At 39.1% G+C, this 19,670-nt stretch overlaps 1 protein-coding gene across 1 annotated transcript in view; it reads right to left on the bottom strand.

Annotated features, from left to right (window-relative positions):
- SRBD1 (S1 RNA binding domain 1) overlaps positions 1–19,348 on the bottom strand; it is a 226,268-nt gene extending 206,920 nt beyond the window's left edge. The window contains exons 1-5 of the mRNA XM_017544825.2: positions 19,277–19,348; positions 13,487–13,566; positions 10,005–10,182; positions 7,099–7,485; positions 2,008–2,174 (exon numbers count right to left, since the gene is read on the bottom strand). Of these exons, the coding sequence (XP_017400314.1) occupies positions 2,008–2,174; positions 7,099–7,485; positions 10,005–10,182; positions 13,487–13,566 (812 nt within the window). The 5' untranslated portion in view covers positions 19,277–19,348. The remainder of the gene's footprint in view (positions 1–2,007; positions 2,175–7,098; positions 7,486–10,004; positions 10,183–13,486; positions 13,567–19,276) is intronic.
- Positions 19,349–19,670: the final 322 nt, after the last annotated feature.

Genomic DNA, 19,670 nt, shown 5'->3' with positions numbered 1-19,670 from the left:
AGGCAGCAAATCACACTGCCACGTGTGTACCTATGCAACAATTTTGCATGTTCTTCACATGTACCCCAAAACCTAAAATGCAATAAAATAAATTTAAAAAAAAAAAGAAAAGAAAAAATAGAGATCGTATCTCATTACCCAAAAGAAACCTCTGTATTATAGAAAAAGGTCTCTTAAGTTCCAGTGAATGGCCCCCCACTTACTTCAAGGAATATTCATTCCTCTACTAACATTCAATGTATTCACCTATTCATAGAAACCCAGAAAATGAAACTCTTTTGCAGAAGTTTAAAAAAAAAAAAAAAAAAAGATAATATTATTGATATAAAGCTCCTATCTGTACCCCATACAACCAAATATTAGACTACCTTCTAATTTTCTAAGTAAGCTTTTCTTGCTTGGGATGCTTTCTCCAATGTCAAATCCAAAACCCTCAGACTTTCTTAATTACCTGCTTTCAACCAAATAGAAAGCTAACTTCAGAATTTGCAAACTGCTGGCCTTCTAGGTGTGGTCAAGAGTGGTTTTGCTTGGCCCAGAAATTTATTACATAATAACCCAAATTACCAGCTTTCAGAAAAAGAAGACCCAGCAAACTAGGCAGACAACCCTGCGTAACGATAATCTACTGGAGATGAGCAGGCGTTGCCACTCTTAGGATTTGCAATCCCCAATTCTTATCCCCGATGCTTGATTATCCTGGCCTGGCTCTGGAAGATTGGCATCCGAGACTATTTGATTAACAAGTCATTTATACTTGCACACTGTCTAATTGATTCTGCCTCTCAGTGAAGTATAACTTTCCACATACTAGCATTTTAATTCTCCTGGCACTAAAAGAACTTCAACAAAAGAGGTAGAAAAGTTAGTGAGATGCCAGTTCCCCAAAAATAACAGAAAGCTTATCAAGCTTGTTATAAAAATTACCCTTAATACTTTTCAAATGGCTTCACAGAATGATATCCAATTTTAATCAGATCTTTTTGGTACACTTGAAGAATGTAAACATAACACAGTGCCTGTAGGAGACATGCCATAAATGCATAAGCAGTGAAGTTTTAATAAACCCTACTGAATAATATAGTCAGTCTTATAGTCTTTGTACACGTATTTCTGAGTTATTAACAGTGAGTCCAGAGGCATAATTTTTTAAAAAAGGGACTTTCCATTCTGTAACCATACAAAACTTAACAATCCACTATTGTTAAATTACCATAACCATTAAAAGTATGGTACAAGGCCAGGCGTAGTAGCTCAAGCCTGTAATCCCAGCACTTTGGGAGGCCGAAGTGGGCAGATTACTTAAGGCCAAGAGTTCAAAACTAGCCTGGCCAACATGGCAAAACCCTGTCTCTACTAAAAATACAAAATTAGCTCGGTGTGGTGGTGCATGCCTGTAATCCCAGCTACTCAGGAGGCTAAGGCAGGAGAGTCACCTGAGCCTGGGATGTGGAGATTATAGTGAGCTGAGATTGTACCACTGCACTTCAGCCCAGGCGACACAGCAAGACTCCATCTCAAAAAAAAAAAAAAAGTATGAAAAAAAGAAATACACATATTTTCTACCAAACTCTATACTGCCGAAGAACTCTCTATTTAGGAACTTTATGAAATTTAAAGGACAGTTTTATGCGAGCAATTAAAGATTTAGACTAAAATGTACTGTCTGAGTTTCTTGCTGGCAGTCCTAATTTTGCCATTCTGCCCAATAATTCCTATAAAAGAAGAAGACAGTCAAACTCTGAGGCACACACTTTCACTGCAAATGACCTTTCTGCTAATACATGCTCAAGCTATGCATAAACACGCCAGCAGAGGGACTCCATACAACCCCTAAATAAGTACAGTAGAGCTAACTTCCTCTGTCAGAAGAGGACTATATCCAGGTTACAATAATTCAAGGAAACAAAATGTTGAAATTGTCAAATATACTGTCATTCACTTTCCCACTGTTCCTCACTGGCCTTTTTCCATTACACTAGGCTCATCCTTTCCTAGGTTTCTTACCGTAGTTCTTCTAGGGTTTGTTGAACTTCTCTCAAGGAATCAGCATCAAGGTTATTAATCAGCTCTTTTCGATAGCGTATAATGAAGGGAATTGTGTTATCATCATTAAAGAGACGAATGGCATTGGCACAAACCCAAGGTTCAACATTAGTTCTTTCAGATAAAACCTGCAAATTAAAGATACTTAGTGATTTAAAATACTGAAAATTAAACATCTGTATTATCATGTATAATTTAAAATACAGTATCAAACAATGTTCTCCACTGACTTAGAAACTACTTGCTAGTTTTTTTAAAAAAGAAAGTCATATAAAATACATGTATGCACTGACAATCATAATGGTAAAATGTTCATTTCACAAATTCAATAAAATCCAATCAAAACCATTGGATTCAAATTCCAGTGTTCAACGAGGGCGCTTTTTAATGATGTAATGATACACTTTTCATCTCTCAGATTGATAGCAAAGCAAGGAGTTAGTAACTGACTGTGTCACCAGGAGAACAAGGAAAAGCCATTTTTAGTCATTGCTAGTGAACAATTTGGCAATATCTATCAAAATTTACAATGCATAAATACACTCTTTGGCCCAGCAGCAATTCTAATAATAATTTTTTTTAAAGAACTGTTCCTAGCATAGTAAAAGTCAGCAAAAACCTAACTTTACAATGGGGGAACTGGAAAATATGTTATGTCCATACAAAATACCATGCAACATTTAAGAATCTGAGGCAGTTCTATCTGAACTAATACGAAGTAATTCACAAGATCTGGAAATAGAAAGGTAATTGGTTGGCTAAGGGTTAGAGCTGGAAGACCCTTCTATATCTTTTGAATTTTGCATCATGCACAAATACAACATATTCAAACTAATTAATTACTTTTTAATTTTTTTACTATTTTGAGATACTGTCTCACTCTTTCACCCAGGCTGCAGTGCAGTAGCACGATTGTGATTCAACGCAACCTTGAACTTGCATGCTCAAGTGATCCTCCAGCCTCAGCCTCCAAACAGTTGGGACTACAGGCGACACCACCACACCTGGCTAATTTTTTTTTTTTTTTTTAGAGATGAGGTCTTACTATGCTGCCCATCCTGGTCTCAAATACCTGGGCTCAAGTGATCCTCCTGTCTCGGCCTCCCAAACTGCTGGGATTATTGGCGTGAACCACCAAATCAGGCAATTAATTATTTTTAAAAATATTTGTTTTAAATTATTTATTTATTTAAAATATTCACTATTTCAAATATATAAAATAAATATTTTAAATATTCACTATTTTAAATATTTTAAAACAAATAAATTTTTATTTAAACATAATTATTTTAAATATTTTTAAACAATTAAATATTTTAAAACATTAAAATATTTAAAATTATTTTAAATATTAAAATTTATATTAATTATATTAAAATACTCATTTTATTTACAATAATATTAAAAGATTATTTATTAATTATTTACTAAGGTAATTATTTTTAAGTCTATAGGTCTTAGCAAAACATACATGTAAGCAGAAAAGTTTAGAAAAGTGAGCCTGGAAAAGAGAAAGAATAAAATGCAATTTTTGTAGTTTCCCAAAACCTAAGTGGCTCTTTCAAAGTAAAGAACAAAAGGAGTAGCAGGGAAAAATTACTGAAGAATTATCATAAACAACTGATTACCAAAATCAAGTCCAGATAAATAACATTGAATTTCAAGACTACATAGGAAATAAACTCCAGAGACTGTAGAGGATATCTCATTCTCGGGGCATCTTAAATCCTGAGGTCTACATCTTATCACCCATTCTGATGGATTAATGCCAATTCTGATAAGAACGCCAGTTTCACATCTCTATCCCTGACTCTCTTCAGTGTGACCTCCACACTCAGTCAACTATTTGACATATTCTCTTAGAAATCTAATAGGCATCTCAAACCTCGCATTCGCAAAGTTATCTTCTTCTCATACTTATTTCTCCTCTAGTTTTACCCATATTATGCAATTCAAATGGCAGTTCAACCCAGAAAACTAAAAGTCTAACTATTCCAACTCCTTCAACTCTTAAATCCAATCCATCTTAAGAATGAGTCAACTTGAACTGCAAAATATTTCCTTACTCTATCACTGTTTTTCATTTCTTCTGCTGCACATCCCAGTCTAGTTCTAGCCTGGACTAATGAAATAGGCTTTAACTGTTCTCCCCATATCCACTCCAAGTCTCATCTACTCCAGTATACACAAAGCAACAAGAGTGTTATTTTCAAAATGTATATGGATATTGACCTGGTCGCTGATTTCCCATTGCATTTGGAATCCAATCTCCTCACCATAACCCAAAAGACATCAGCCTCTCTCCAAACTCATCTTATCCAGTCTTTCTCTAGATCATTAGAAACCAGCCCAATAGCCTTCTCTCAGTTCCTAGAACAAGCCCAGTTGCTTTGCACTTAAGAGGCCTTCCTGAGGCTCCTCCCTCTTTAGAAATGCTCCTGTTGCTTGTTATCTCCCCTGACCCTCACAAAATCAACTCATTTGTATTTTCTCCCTCAAACCTGTATCTTTTCCTGTTTCCTATTCCAGTCCACATCACATCATCTACCACAGAAACCACAGAGGATATTGTGGTTATCTCCCTTAATATTGTGGCCACCTCTCCATTATACAGCAGCTATGTGGCTTGACAGCACTTGACTCTAACTTCAGCTCCACAGCATTTGGCTCAGGTAACCAGCTGTTTTCAGAATTAACAGCTTGAATGCTCCATTGCCCTGGCCAGGGAGATTAGCCCAATCAGCATGAAGCTCAAGATTCAGGCTGGAACTCTGGACTCAGGTATAATTGGACCCAGGTCTCCAATTTCTTCCCTTGAAGAAACACAGTTTGTAGAGGTAGAAATTCAAAGTTGTAGCCATTTTATTGTTATGAGGATGGTGGTGCTTAGAGGATAGCAGAGAGACCGTTTCAGTTAACTGACCGAAATTTTCCTGTTACATAGGCCAATAAATCTCCTTTATTGCTTAAACTAGTTTGAGATAGTTTTCTCTTATTGTAACCAAAGCATTCTAATCAATGACCTAAGCATCACGCATATTTTCTATCATATCCATCTACTCTGTCTCCAAGGAGGCAAACAGAACTTCTAAAATGTCTGTTCTGTCCCCGCTCAAGCTCTCTTTCCACTAGTGGCATCTTTCATCTGAACCCATAGCAGGTTTTTATTGTTGTCTATGCCTCCCACCCATCCTAACTGTATTACTACATATTATATTTCTAAAATACCTTATTTTTTCATTTTCTTTATTTGAACTTAAGCTCCAATGACTATCATCTACCTATGGGTAAAGATGCAACCACTTCCCTCTTGAGAGGCCTTCATAAGGCTGCTCATGAAGGGAAGATAAAAATATTAGTATAAATAAGTACAAATAAAACAGCATGTACCAGGCACTAAGTGGTACCATGTTTTTAAAGAAGAGAAAGAGCTCCCTGAGGTAATCAAGGAAGGCCTGCTACAGGGATAGCATTTTGGTTGAGCCTTGAAAGATAGGCAAGATTCTGAAAGACAGAGATGACAGGTGGAAATGACAGGAATGCTCATCATTTTGCAACTGTGTGATTTTTAGAGCAATCCATGGGCTCCCACTACCCAACAGCTCAGCTATTGTCGAATAAAAGAAACCTAGGACAGCTAAGACTCCAGACCCTCATCTGGATGGTAGCAGGTCCTAACAAATCTAAATGGCATCATGTATGTTAAGGAAGTGTACACTGCTGCTTATGCAAATTTGATCCTTGAAATTAAGGCTAACAAAACTACATACAAGCAGTCTTCATTTTGGGGCCTCCAAATCACCAAATTTTTCTATATTGATTCAGTTGAACATTTATTTTAGCTCATATTATATGCCAATAACCAAACGAAGCCAATGATAATCAAGATGTAAAAAAATCAAGTCCCTCTTCCCAAGGAGCTAACAAGCTAACAAAAGCAGACAGACATGTAAATAGTTGATATACGGTATGGTTCGTACTCTGACAGAAGTGTATATACATTGTTTTAAGACCACAGGAAAGGTGGAGACATCAGATTCCTCAGCAAAGATGGCAGCATCCCAAAAACCACTTCCCAACTCAGAGGCAAGGAGTACTCAGATTCTCAGAGAATAGACTTTCAGCTGTCAAAAATCACTTCAAAAAAGGAAAAAGAGGGAAAAAAACTGCCTGAAATTAAAAGGAAAATCTAGCCTAGAGTTTTCAAAAATTTTCTAAGAAGTCAAAAGGCCATAAAATAGTTCTTAGGCCTTTAAATGACATAACTTGCTTCTAGTCACTATTCCCACAACACAACAAAGGGCATTACTGCTACTGGCCTACAAATAAAACTTTTCTTTCCTTGCTTTTCTTCTGTCACTCACCCTCTGGTAGCTGGGTACCTCTCCTCATCATACACTTTTCCCTCCTCATTCCACTGAGCAAGTAATCTTGCCTTTCTCTTGGAATGTATTTTCTAAAAGGCTTTGTTTAGCTCCTATTTCAGTGACATTACACAACCCATTAGTGAACCCAGGTAATCATCCCTCACAAAACACTGAAAATCCAGGTTAACGAATCAGAACAAATTTTCCCTGTAGTAAGACATATAATTCTGGCATCTCATGTTGGAATTCTTATAGAGTTTCCTTTCAAAAATTGCTAGGCCTTGTTGTAGTACATTAATTACAACATTATATTAAGGGTTAAACAGATGTACGAACAGCTACTGACCTAATCACCTACACTGCTTTTATAGGAAAATACAGTCCAAGTTCAAAACAAAAACTTAACAATGAACTTGTGGGGGCCCAACCAGTTGGTACAATCTGTCTATACAGTGTATGTTCACTACAACACCATGGCAAAGGCCTACTAAGGCCACACATCTTAGATACAACACAAAACAGTATATCCGAGAAAGGAACAAGTGGGTGAGCCTCCAGAAATCACTGGCAAAACTGAAGCAAAAATTGAAAACCCCCAGCTCTTCCCTTAGACAGTACAATCCCTACGCTAGTCAAAAAGAAAGCACTCAAACCAACTAAAGTGGCAGAAAAAGGCTGCACATACCTGTACTATGTCCCAATTCATTTCCACCTCCTCTTTAGTATTATTGGCATTTGCTGGAAACTTGACAGGCTGCCCCTGAGGACACGTTTCAGTCTTCATTTTCTTTAAAGGGGACTGACCAAATGTAAAGTCATCTTCATTCTCTTCCTTCTTGCAGGTACCTCCCCATACAGTGCTTGTGGATGGTGTCTCTGAACTATTACTCTCACCCTCTACGTTGGTGGCTTTGCTGGTTTCTTCATCAGCTTTCAGCTTTTTGGTCCTCTGAGCTGAATGTGCCTGTGCCGAACATTTCCGTTTTCTCTTGGCTGTTTTCGGAGTCTCTACAGTATCCAATTTATTTTTTCTGTCTTCCAAAGCAGTATCGGCAATAGCCACAGAGCTATTCTATCAAACCACAAAGAGAACACGTGAGAATTAGAAGATAAAAAGCAATTTCCCAGGAATATTACTCACAAATAAAAATAAACAAACTACGGAGACACACAATAACTTGGAAGAATCTCAAGGAAATTACGTTGAGTAGGGAAAAAAGCCAATCTCAAAGTCACATACTATATGAATACATTTATATAATATTCCTGAACAGATTAGAGTTTGCCAAGGGTCACAGAAGATGGGGGGAGGTGGATGTGGCTATAAAAGGGCAACACTAGGCATCCTTGTGGTGATGAAAATGTTCTGTCATGGTAAATACACAAATCTACATGTGTGATAAAATTGCATAGAATCAAATACATACATAAAAATTCTCATGAATGTATACAAATAAAACTGGAGAAATCTAAATAAGATCAGTGGATTTAATCAATATCAGTATCTTGGTTGTGACATCTTACTATAGATTTGTAAGATGTTACCATTCAGGATACATGAATAAAGAGTACATGGAATTCCTCTATTATTTCTTGCCACTGCATGTCAATTATTTAGAAATAAGCAGTTTAATTTTTGAAAATGAGTAAAGAATAGGCCTATACATGCCAGAAAACCAAGATTAAAGCTTGCTATCAAAGTCAACCACTTAGCAGAAAGAAAAGTAACACTCATTCACTCACACAACAGGCTACATATGGCAACAATTTCTGCAAGAGTAGAAGACAGAGGCCGGGCGCAGTGGCTCACGCCTGTAATCCCAGCACTTTGGGAGGCCGAGGCGGGTGGATCACGAGGTCAAGAGATCAAGACCATCCTGGTCAACATGGTGAAACCCCGTCTCTACTAAAACTACAGAAAATTAGCTGGGCATGGTGGCGCGTGCCTGTAATCCCAGCTACTCGGAAGGCTGAGGCAGGAGAATTGCCTGAACCCAGGAGGCGGAGGTTGCGGTGAACCGAGATCGCGCCATTGCACTCCAGCCTGGGTAACAAGAGCGAAACTCCGTCTCAAAAAAAAAAAAAAAAAGAGTAGAAGACAGAACACAGAATGACAGCAGGCTAATGTCAGGCATTTTTCTTTGACAAGAGTCCACACTACAGCCCACACAGGTGTCTAGGGACTACCCTCTGCACTTTCACTGCCCCCAATCCAAGTGACAGCTCAGGTGTGAAGAAATGAGACTTGGCACCCACCTTGGCACTGGGGATAGCGTGAATAAGATAAAGACCCTACCCCTCAGCTAGCCTGTTCTCCATTACTTAAGTGATGCAGATGGCACAAACACAAACAATTCCGAAGCTAAATTTCAGTCAAAATCCTATCTTCTCTTCTATCAAGTCTTTTTTCCAGAATCATTATTAAAATATCTAGAACTACAATAAAGAGCACCTCCACCCCAATGCCAACCTACCACCACCACCATCTGAACTTGAAAACAATAAACATTAGAGAGCCCTCTGAGTATTAAATTTTTTGCCCAAAACAGAATAGATCAGAGCAGAGATATAAAGATAAAATAACTCCCAGGCCTGTAAGAGTTGATAATCTAATCAAATGAACTGACATGCCTAAAGAAAGTATCAATCAGAAAAGGTGTTGTTAGCCACTGAGGAATAGAAAAAGAACTGTAGAAAGCAAATATGATCAGCATTCTTTTAAGTAATACAAGAAAGAAGGGAAAGTCTCACAATCAAATTTTGACTATTTTCACCCCAACAGTGAGAGAGCCCTGCTGAGATGGATACTTCATACTGTCTTAGTTTCAAGCTATTAAAACATTCAATTGTCATTGTGACAAGCACAGTGCCTATACCACAGTACACATTCAATAAACTCATATGAATAGATTTATCTCATCATCCTATTCTGAGTCCATGCTCATCAAGTAAACTTCTTATTACTATTTAATTCCCTACTTAGATTAGCCTCCAAGGAGAAAAAAATGCTGGCCATAAGAATTTCAAGTCCTTAAGATTATTTTTTTAAACCATTAATTATTAAACCAGCGCTCTGGTTGTATTTATCTCTCTTGTCAACACAGCTAACGTAAACACTCAAGAGAGATATATCAGTTCCCAAAATGCTGATGAAATCATGTTCCTCCCTTAGAAACTGAGTTCCATCACTTACTATCTGAACACTGTGAGCAAGTCACTTAATGTCTCTTTCTTCAGTTTTCTCATCTATAAAATCAAAATAAAAGCACCTGACTCAATGGTTATTACAAAGATTAAGTAAGATCATTTAAATGAAACGTTGAGCACATTGTGTGGCTAATGGTAAGCACTGGACTATTTGCTAATGCCACCGTCATTACCAGCACTACCACTCCCAGACCAACTACTAGGAGAGGGAAAAAGAAACAAAGAAACACAGTAAAGACCCAAAAATTAAGACCCATGGTAGGGGATGAGATTGTTGGAAGTTTTTGTCATTTACATGCTTTGTCCTACTCTGTATAATGAGAAAGTAACATCACCAATCAGGAAGACACTACTGAGTTCCTTCTATCCAGCTACACCACCTACCAGCTCCTCCTTAACAACAGCTTCTGAGCCATCACTGATCTGTGGGGTATTCTTCTTTACCCGAGGCATCCTCTTTGGTTTGGATTCCTTGGGGGCGAGCTGTTTACGGCTTCTGGAAACTTTCTTTTGGGGCTCCCAGGAACTATCTTCCTTGTCATCTTCTTCAGAGGCAGATGATCTAGAAGTAAATCAACAGAATAATTTCCAGGAAAAATAAAAGCAAATGTCAAAGGTAAAAAAGAGATGCATGATTCTTGAAAAAATGATAAAGTAGGAAGTCTTTAACATAAAATGGAGTGATTGAGTACAAGCTGTGAATAGTTACTGCTAAGAATTGAACCAACAGAGTTGATGACAGACCAGTGTAAAAATACCCCAATATGTTGTAAATCACACCTCTGTCTCTCCATTCTCTTCTCACCTAACTCACAAACATATACACACATTCATTCAAGACACAGAAAATCATTTATTACCTTAAGTAATTTACTGGGTCATGTCAAACCATAGTCAATGTGAGCTTTTCAATTTTTTTTTTTTTTGCTTTTCAATTTTAACAGTGAAAAGCACTTAAATAAGTTCCCAACTACTAATCAAATTCATTTAAGTTGTATTAAGTTATTCAAATCAATGAAAAGATTGAGAAATGGCTCTAGGAAACATCCTAAATTACATTAAAAGCCAGCACCAAGACCCTTCCAACTGCTTTAATTAACCCTTTTTTCCTGTCACAGAATGGATTTCTTCCCTGATTAGATTCAATCAGGCATGACTATAGTACTTTTCTAACAACCAAGAATCAAACTCACAGCAAGAGCAGAGAAAAAGCAGCCATGGGAATGCTGTTAAAGGACCGTCTTGCTCCTGCCGACCCAGTTAATTCCATTTCTACTCTAATGTAAAAGGTATTAGTGAGACCTCCTTCACTGAGATGAGTGAACAGAGATGTCTGGGTTTTTTAATGTTAAGTTCTTCCTGGGGGCAAAAGCCTCATGGGATGACTTCTTAACTAAATTATACTCTAGAAGAGAATAATTATGATAGGTCAAACTACTGGTGTTCTCTTCAGAGTGAGTGCCACTAAGCCTGATAAGCAAAAACAAAAAATCAAACAAAAATCAGGACTCATCAGAGTAACATAACAGCAGCGGAACTGAAAGAAACTATGATTAGAAAACGAATAAACTAGAAAACTAGGGTTCCACTCCTCATACTATCATCAAACTGAGCAGGATGACTTCTTCCCACCTCAGTCTCATCACCTATCAAGCAGGACTACTGTCCAACCTTATTTCACAGAGGTATATTGCCGAGATTAAAGGCTCCTTAGTTATGAAGAAAACACAAGCACAGATACTGTTGTGTCAAACATGAAGCAGTTCTAAGGCAGCTAGTCAACTTTCTTTCCCAATCATGTGAGCTCTCAGGAGCACCTGGCATTCACCCTCAGAGCTCATCCCTTATACACAGCAACCCCGCCCCTTGGTTTTCATACTACTTCTTGGCAGCTTTTCCTTAGTCCCTTTGATTCCTTCTCTTCTCCCTAACCTCTAAATGTTGGAATCCCTCAAAGCTTAGTCCTCAGCCCTCCCTTCCCTCTAGCGTCTCTTGCAAGCTGATCTTATCTTTTCTCAATATAGGAATCTCTATTTCATTTTTATTTATTTATTTAGAGACAAAGTCTCCCTCTGTCACCCAGGCTGGAGAGCAGTGGTGTGATCTCAGCTCACTGCAACCTCCACCTCCTGGACTCAAGTGATTCTCATGGCTCAGCCTCCCAAGTAGCTGGGACTATAGGCACGTGCCACCACACCTGACTAATTTTTTTATTTTTAGTAGAGACAGGTTTCACTATGTTGGCCAGGCTAGTCTTGAACTCCTGGCCTCAAGTGATCTGCCCAACTTGGCCTCCCAAAGCACTGGGATTATAGGTATGAGCCACCATGCCCAGCTGGAAATCTCAATTTTATATGGTATCTCCAAATTGACCTTCCCCCTGAGCTCAACACTTGTGTATCCACTTTCACCTGAATGTCCAGCAATCACATCAAACTTACCAAGTCCAAAACAGAATTCCTGATTCCACCATTCTCACACCTGTTCCTCTTCCAGTCTTTCCAAAATGTCTGTCATCCCTTCATACCCCAAATCTAATCTATCACCACATCCTGTCCACTCCACCTTCAAAATATATCCCAAATTAGACCATTTCTCATCACTTTAACATCTAGTATCCTATGCTTCCACAATAATCTCCTTAACTCAAATTCCCCCTACTTCCAATCTTGCCCCTCTCTATCTATTCTCCACCAAGAAAGCAGAATACTTTACAAATACAAGCCAGATCATGTAACATCCCTGCCCAAGACCCTCCAGTGGCTTCCCAACGCACTTCAAATAAAATTCTAATACCAGGGGAGATCAAGTTGGAGATACTGCATAAAACTGAGATTTCTATATTGAGCCATTGGACAAAATCAGCTACCAAGGAGGAACGGGAAGAGAAGGGGAGGAGGAATAGGGAGGAGGGCTTACAATTAAGCCTTGAGGGATCCCAACATTTAGAAGTTGGTGAGAAGTCAAAGTGACTAAGGAGAAGGATCTAAGCCTATTAGATCCAGATCCTATGCATTAGAATCTCAATTCTTACCACTCCCTGCCTCATGCCTCTAGACTGGCCACACTGGTCTTCTTGTTGTTCCCTGAACAGAGCAAACTTATTCCTGCCTCAGGGTCTTTGCACTTGCTGCTTTCTCTATTTGGAACACCCACCCCCAAGATCTTTGCAAGTTGCAACCACAAATCTCATCTAGATCCCTTGTCACTTCTTCCTAAGTAACTTTCTGACTACTCTATCCAAAATGTCCCCTGAATGCAACCACTCCCTATCCTCTCTATCCCTTGCCCTGTTTTATTTTTCTCTCTAGTACTTATTACTATAAATATTATCAGTCATTTATCTAACAAATATCTTCAGAGCACCTAATATGACATTCTAAAGCAGAAATTCTCAACTGGGGATGTCTAGCAATGTCTGGAGACATTTTTAATTGTTATAACTGGGCAGGGAGCTATTGGCATCTAGTGGGTAGAGGCCAAGGATGCCGCTAAAAATCCTACAAGGCAAAAGATAGTCCCACAACAAAGAATTATCTTGCACACAGTATCAGTAGTACAGAGGTTGAAAAATCCTGCTCTAAAGCAATATAAAAACTCTGTGCTCTCATGGAGCTTACCTTCTAGTTGTAAATATTATGTTATATATTTAGCTGGTTGCTTTCTCTCTCCTTTCAATACTTTATTAGCAACAACAGACAGAACCTGGAACATAGCATGAGTTCAACAAATATTTTTTGCATGAATGAATAAAAAACACTGTTTTCCACCCACATCAGTTAAGGAGTTAGAAAGTCACAGAATACATTACTCCTTATTAAAATATTCCTCATTCCCCTACCCACATATTAAGCCAGTATGCTTACAGCTCAGAGAATGAAGAAAATTCATCTTTTGATACCACACCCTGGACCTGTAATTTTGCTCTTCTTGGCAGTGATGACATCTAGAAGAAACAGAACATGAAATCAGCAATACTTGAATATTCTTTTCACTTTGTTTGGCTACAAAATAATGGGTCATTCAAAACTAACACTTTATAGGAAAAAAATAAAAACAATGATGTTTATTCACAAGCCCAAACACCAGCTTCCCCTGCTATGTAGCTACCAATTAAAAGAGTAGCTGGCCGGGTGCGGTGGCTCACGCCTGTAATACCAGCACTTTGGGAGACTGAGGCGAGTGGATCACTTGAGGTCAGGAATTCAAGACCAGCCTGGCCAACATGGTAAAACCAGTATCTACTAAAAATACAAAAATTAGCCAGGCATGGTGGTGGGTGCCTATAATCCCAGCTACTTGAGAGGCTGAGGCAGGAGAATCACTTGAACTCAGGAAGCAGAGGTTGCAGTGAGCTGAGATTACACCACTGAACTTCAGCCAGGGCGACAAAGCAAGACTCTGTCTCAAAAAACAAAAAAGAGTAGCTAACAGCATTCCAATGGTTTAAAAGCCTTAAGAGTATGGGCCATCTTTTGAAAAATATAAACTCCTACAGGGTGACAATTCTTCATTTTTTAAGAATTGTGTACTTAAGTATTCTGCAAGTGTTATTTGATGGTAATACTATCTGCAGTCACTTATAAAGTCCTTTATTAAACTATATCTCAAAGACAGAAACTTTTTTTTCCTGTTCTCACTCTCGCGTGCTCTATCTTTTTTTTTTTTTTTTTTTTTTTTGAGACGGAGTTTCACTCTTGTTGCCCAGACTGGGGTGCAATGGTGCGATCTCAGCTCACTGCAACCTCCACCTCCCAGGTTCAAGAGATTCTACTGCCTCAGCCTCCCAAGTAGCTGCATTTACAGGCATGCACCACCACACTCAACTAATTTTGTAATTTTAGTAGAGACGGGGTTTCTCCATGTTGGTCAGGTTAGTCTCAAACTCCCAACCTCAGGTGATCCGCCTGCCTCGGCCTCCCAAAGTGCTGGGATTACAGGTATGAGCCGCCATGCCCAGCCTATTCTATATATTCTTTTTTTTTTTTTTTNTTTTTTTATAGAGACGATGTTTCACCTTGTTGGTCAGAGGGGTTTCGAACTTCTGACCTCAGGTGATCCACCCACCTCAGCCTCCCAAAGTGCTGGAATTACAGTCATGAGCCACCACACCCAGCCTCTATATTCTTAATGCATCAAGTAGAGTTCTCTCTACAAAGTTGGCAATGAAATAAATGATGCTGACTGAATAAGCAGCCAAGTTATTCTTAAAACAAGATAACCATTTCCTTATAATAAAAGCTCATCAAACTTAAATAAAATGATTAACCACTATGTGACTAAAAACATTTACCAAAGTCAAAGGCCAAGCTCTAAAAAAAGTTAAGACAAATAACCAGAGACATCACACAATATAGAAAAGTAAATAAAATTACTTTAGTTGTTAAGATTCATTACCTAAAGAATGTATGCCAAACCATTAGGACTGCACAAGACTCTGACATGTTTGGAAACTTCCAAACAAGTTTCTGACCCAGTCATTTGTTATAATGCCTCTGGTTCTAACATCTACTTAGAACAGGAAGTAATCTCTCATGGAAATACTAAAGGGGTTGTCACAAAAGGGAATATGTTCTCCCAGCAGCTATAACTCAACACAGTCCAGTAAGCGCACAACAATTGGGCAGAATAGTGCTCAGAGGGAACCAACCGAACAACAGGAAAGCAGCCTGCAGGAAGTAGACGGGATAATCTCCCATCTTTCCCTTAACTCTCTTTTTGGCATGTTAGGTTATACAGGTCATCTTTCCTCAAATGAGTACTTCTAGACATTGATCATGAAAGAACAGGTAATTGTGATTTTTATATCATGTGTATCTTATCACAACAAAATAAGAATGGAGGAAGTTAGTGCATGACAAGGGTGACATTTCAAATTAGGGCTGGGCAAAAAGGAATTATTCAATAAATAGTATTGAGACAACTAGCTATTCCTCTAGAAGAAAAAAGAAGTTTAATTCCTACTTCCACATCATGAACAAAAATTTATTCCCCAATAACTAATAGTTTAAAATGCACAAAATAAAACTACAAAAGAACTGTAAGAAACAAAGGTGATTCTTTTCACACTCTTGGGTAGAGGTGGGGAAATAAAGACTTTACTAAACGTGACTCCTCAAAATTCCAAAACCAAAAAGACTAACAGATTGCACCACGTAAAAATAAAAATCCCAAGGGAGTAGTGGGAGCATCTGAGACCCCAAACCCTGAAGTATTCTCTAAAAAATAAATAAATACATAAATTCACATGACGCAGTAGTTGATACCTTTGGAACTGAAAAGGGGTCAGAGGTGTGTAAACTGACAAAGAAATATCTCTAAGTGTCCCACCTCACTTCATGCTTTTAGGCAACTGCCCCAGGAAAAACTCCCTAAGTTTATTCTCTGGAGAAGGTATTAATAAAGCAGTCTCTAGACTGTGGGCATGAGAACCACACAGATTCAATGCTAAAGGCAGAGAACCCCAGTCTTCTCCCACTAAGTTCCCAAAATACTGCCCTCTAGGGAGGAGAATGCAAAGGCTTTTCTCTGGAGAATCTAACCAGTCCAAGGGTAAAAACTTCAAGGTGCTAAGCTCCCCATCAAACAACCCAACCAGATTACTTTACAATCACTCCTACCACCACATTCTACAATATGCCTGAATTCAGAACATTCCCACACAGACCACCATATACCAATTCTATCTCCACACTTCAAACTGAACAGAAATGTGTTTAAAATAGGGACAGGCAAACCCTTGGCAGGCTTATGTTTTTGCTTAACCATTATCCTTAAAGAAGGTTCCCCTGAATCAAATATTTCCAGCTGCCTCTTTATGAGGCACCCTGAAAGCAATATACTATGGAAAGTTGAGTAACTTGTAATATTTCTTTTCACAAATGGAAAAAATATGAATATAAAAGGGGAGGTGGGAAAACAGAATCTGCATGAACACACAAGCCAATTTCAAGCAGATCAGATTTAGAAAGAATATACACAAAAGCTGAATACCTGGAAATTATGTCTTTAAAACTACCTATGACAGGAACACACCCAGGAGTATGTATTCTCCAGTTTAAACACCAATATTCTTGAGGCCTGTTTCTCCATCTCCACTACTCCCATGTCCTCTTACTTTGTATCATAAAACTTGTTAGATTAACCAAAATCTCATTCATCTCCACGGTTTTACATACAGATGTCACCTACTTATTAACAATCTTAATCCCTCCATCCCAAACCCTGCCTTTAACATTCAGATTTCTATTAAAAAAAACTGCCTGTCTCTGAACTATTCAGATGTCTCACAGTTACCCAAACTTAGCACATCCAAAATGGAACTCTTGATGACCATTTCTTGCTCTAAAACCTGTTCCTACTCCAGTCCTTCCCATCTCAATAAGTGGCAGCCACCTATTTGCTAAGCCAGAACCTTGAATTTATTTTTATTTTATTTATTTATTTATTTATTTATTTATTTATTTTGAGACTGGGTCTCACTCTGTCACCACTCTGTGCACTCCAGGCTGGAGTGCAATGGCGTGATTTCAGCTCACTGCAACCTCCGCCTCCCGAGTTCAAGCAATTCTCCTGTCTCAGCCTCCCAAGTAACTGGGATTATAGGCATGCGCCACCACATCCAGCTAATTTTTGTATTTTCAGTAGAGACGAGGTTTCATCATATTGGCCGGGCTGGTCTCGAACTCCTGACCTCAGGTTGATCCACCTGCCTCGGCCTCCCGAAGTGCTAGGATTACAAGTATGAGCCATGGCGCCTGGCCAGAAAAATCTTTAACAGCTTCAATGACATATGATTGACATGAAATATACTGCACATGTTTAAGGTATACAAGTTTGGTAAGTGTTGACATAGGCATACACATCACCACAATCAAGAAAATGAACATATCATTATCCTCCAAAGTTCCATTTGCTAAGTCAAAATGTTGCAAATCTTTTTTTCTTTCATCCCCATATCCAGAATATTATTAAGTCACCTAAGTTTTTCCTCCAAAATATGTCTTGAATCTTCACAATCTTCAGTGAGTCTTTAGTCCTCAACCTCTTTCACATGAACTACGACACTAGCCTCTTAACTGCCCTCCCTGCTTCCACTCTTGCCCCTGCAACTCATTCTCTACATATCAACTCAAGATCATTTAGAAAATGCTTTAGGAACACTGAATTACTTCCCACCCCATCCTTCACTTAGAATCAAACCACATTTTTTCCGATGGCCTTCATAAAGGCCCTATGGAACAGAGCCCCGCCCACCTTTCTAACCACCTTTACCACCTGCTAGAGCTCCTCAGCTCTTGTCACAACATTCTTTCCCAACTCAGGTTCTCTCTGCCTGGAGTATTCTTCCCTCTGCTTGTCAATTGGCTGTCTCCTTTGCATCCCTTAGATCTTAACATTTTAGGCCTAAAATAGGTTTCTCAGTTATATTTTTAAATGAGCCTATTTACTTCCTGTACACAGTAGGTTATAACATAATCTATACTCTTTTATTTTATTTGTTTATTGCCTGCACTGCTGTCAAGAGAGTAAATACCATGAAGAAAGGAAATAAATGTGCCTTATTCACTTCCATATCATAGAACCTAGCACTTAACAGCTGCCCTACAACTATTAAATGAACAGAGTATGTACAAATACAGTCTCTACAGAGGAATATACATTTATTTTCCACAACTTTTAGGCAATGTCACACTAGGTAATCATCTCTTTCTGAAGAAAGGACAGCACATTCGAACATTCCTATTCTTCAGTGACTTGGGATTTCTCCCTCCTTTCAAACTATCTTAATCACTGTGGGCACATAAGCATATCCCAAATCAATAATTTGGAGACTGCTACGATGTTATTAAGGGAACAGCCACTAAACTAGGAAGACTGAAAATGAGGAGAAAGGGGCAAAAAAAAATTTAACTTCAAGAAGGCGAACAAAGGACAACAATTTCTTAAACAAGCTTCCCTGAAGGACCAACAGAGTGCTTGAATATTAGCAGATTCCCAAGTCACAAAAACAAAATACTGGAGCTAGAAAGAACCTCTGAGTTCAGAGAGTCCCGCTATATTCAGAAACCTGAGACCCAATGAGGTCAGTTTACTCAAAGGGGAAAGATATGTGGCAAAGGACTACAGTCCAGTGCCTGGAACACCAAGACTAGTCTTGTTTCCCGCTCCACACACATTATGTTAATGACATGTCACGTGAGGGGTTCGAGGAAAGTTGCCTAGAGAGCTCCCAATTCATTCCTTTCCTCCAGTTACTGAGCGCCTCCTAGATGCCAGGCACACTACTGAAGGTGCATTGATTCACACAGGGCCACCATGACCGTGAAAGGGTGCTTCCTCTCCCACCTTCGATAATTTTAGGTATAAAAAAATCCAGGTTTGCCCAGGCTTTTCCATGTCTGTTCTTACGCGCTAAGAGATAAAGCAATTTGGCTGAAAAGAGGTGACACGCGGCAGCTAGGAGGGGTTTTCGGGTGGCAGATTGTGAGAGACGGCTGACAGTAAAATGTAATGAACTTCTCACTTTTTAAAAAGGGGTGTTATTGCCCAAATGAGCGCTCAGAACTTTTTTAATGGCCCCAAAAATACCGGAGCCCGGGCGCCGGGCTCTTTAGAGCCCGCAAGCCGACCGCCACGGCGCACGCACAGCTCACCTTCCCGCCCGGCACGTCAGAAGCCGTGGAATTCTGTGTGTGCCACCGCACCTTCCGGTTCCCGCCGGAAGTTTTTCAAACGCCGGAGGTTCCGCCTCGCTTCTTCCGGTCTAAGCTAGCTACGGCTGCCAAGGCGCAGCGCTACCGGGGCGGGGCGGAGGCAGGCGGGGCGGAGGCAGGCGGGGCTAGAGCGAGAATCCCGAGAGAGCGCTGGGGTAGGGCTGGTTCGTAGCAATTAAAAATGACTTTTTTTTTTAACGTGTTTTTACCAAGCATACTAAGCTCTTAAGCCCACAGATACAGCCAAATAATTAGATTATAAAAGTAGGGGAATAAGGCTGTTGTCTACATTAGAATTTAGCAGATCAAAACCCCATGGATTTGTTTTAGAAAT

The sequence above is a fragment of the Cebus imitator genome, unplaced genomic scaffold (assembly GCF_001604975.1).
Source record: "Cebus imitator isolate Cc_AM_T3 unplaced genomic scaffold, Cebus_imitator-1.0 Scaffold172, whole genome shotgun sequence".
In the NCBI taxonomy this organism is placed as follows: domain Eukaryota; kingdom Metazoa; phylum Chordata; class Mammalia; order Primates; family Cebidae; genus Cebus; species Cebus imitator.
This window is presented reverse-complemented; position numbering and strand designations above follow the sequence as displayed.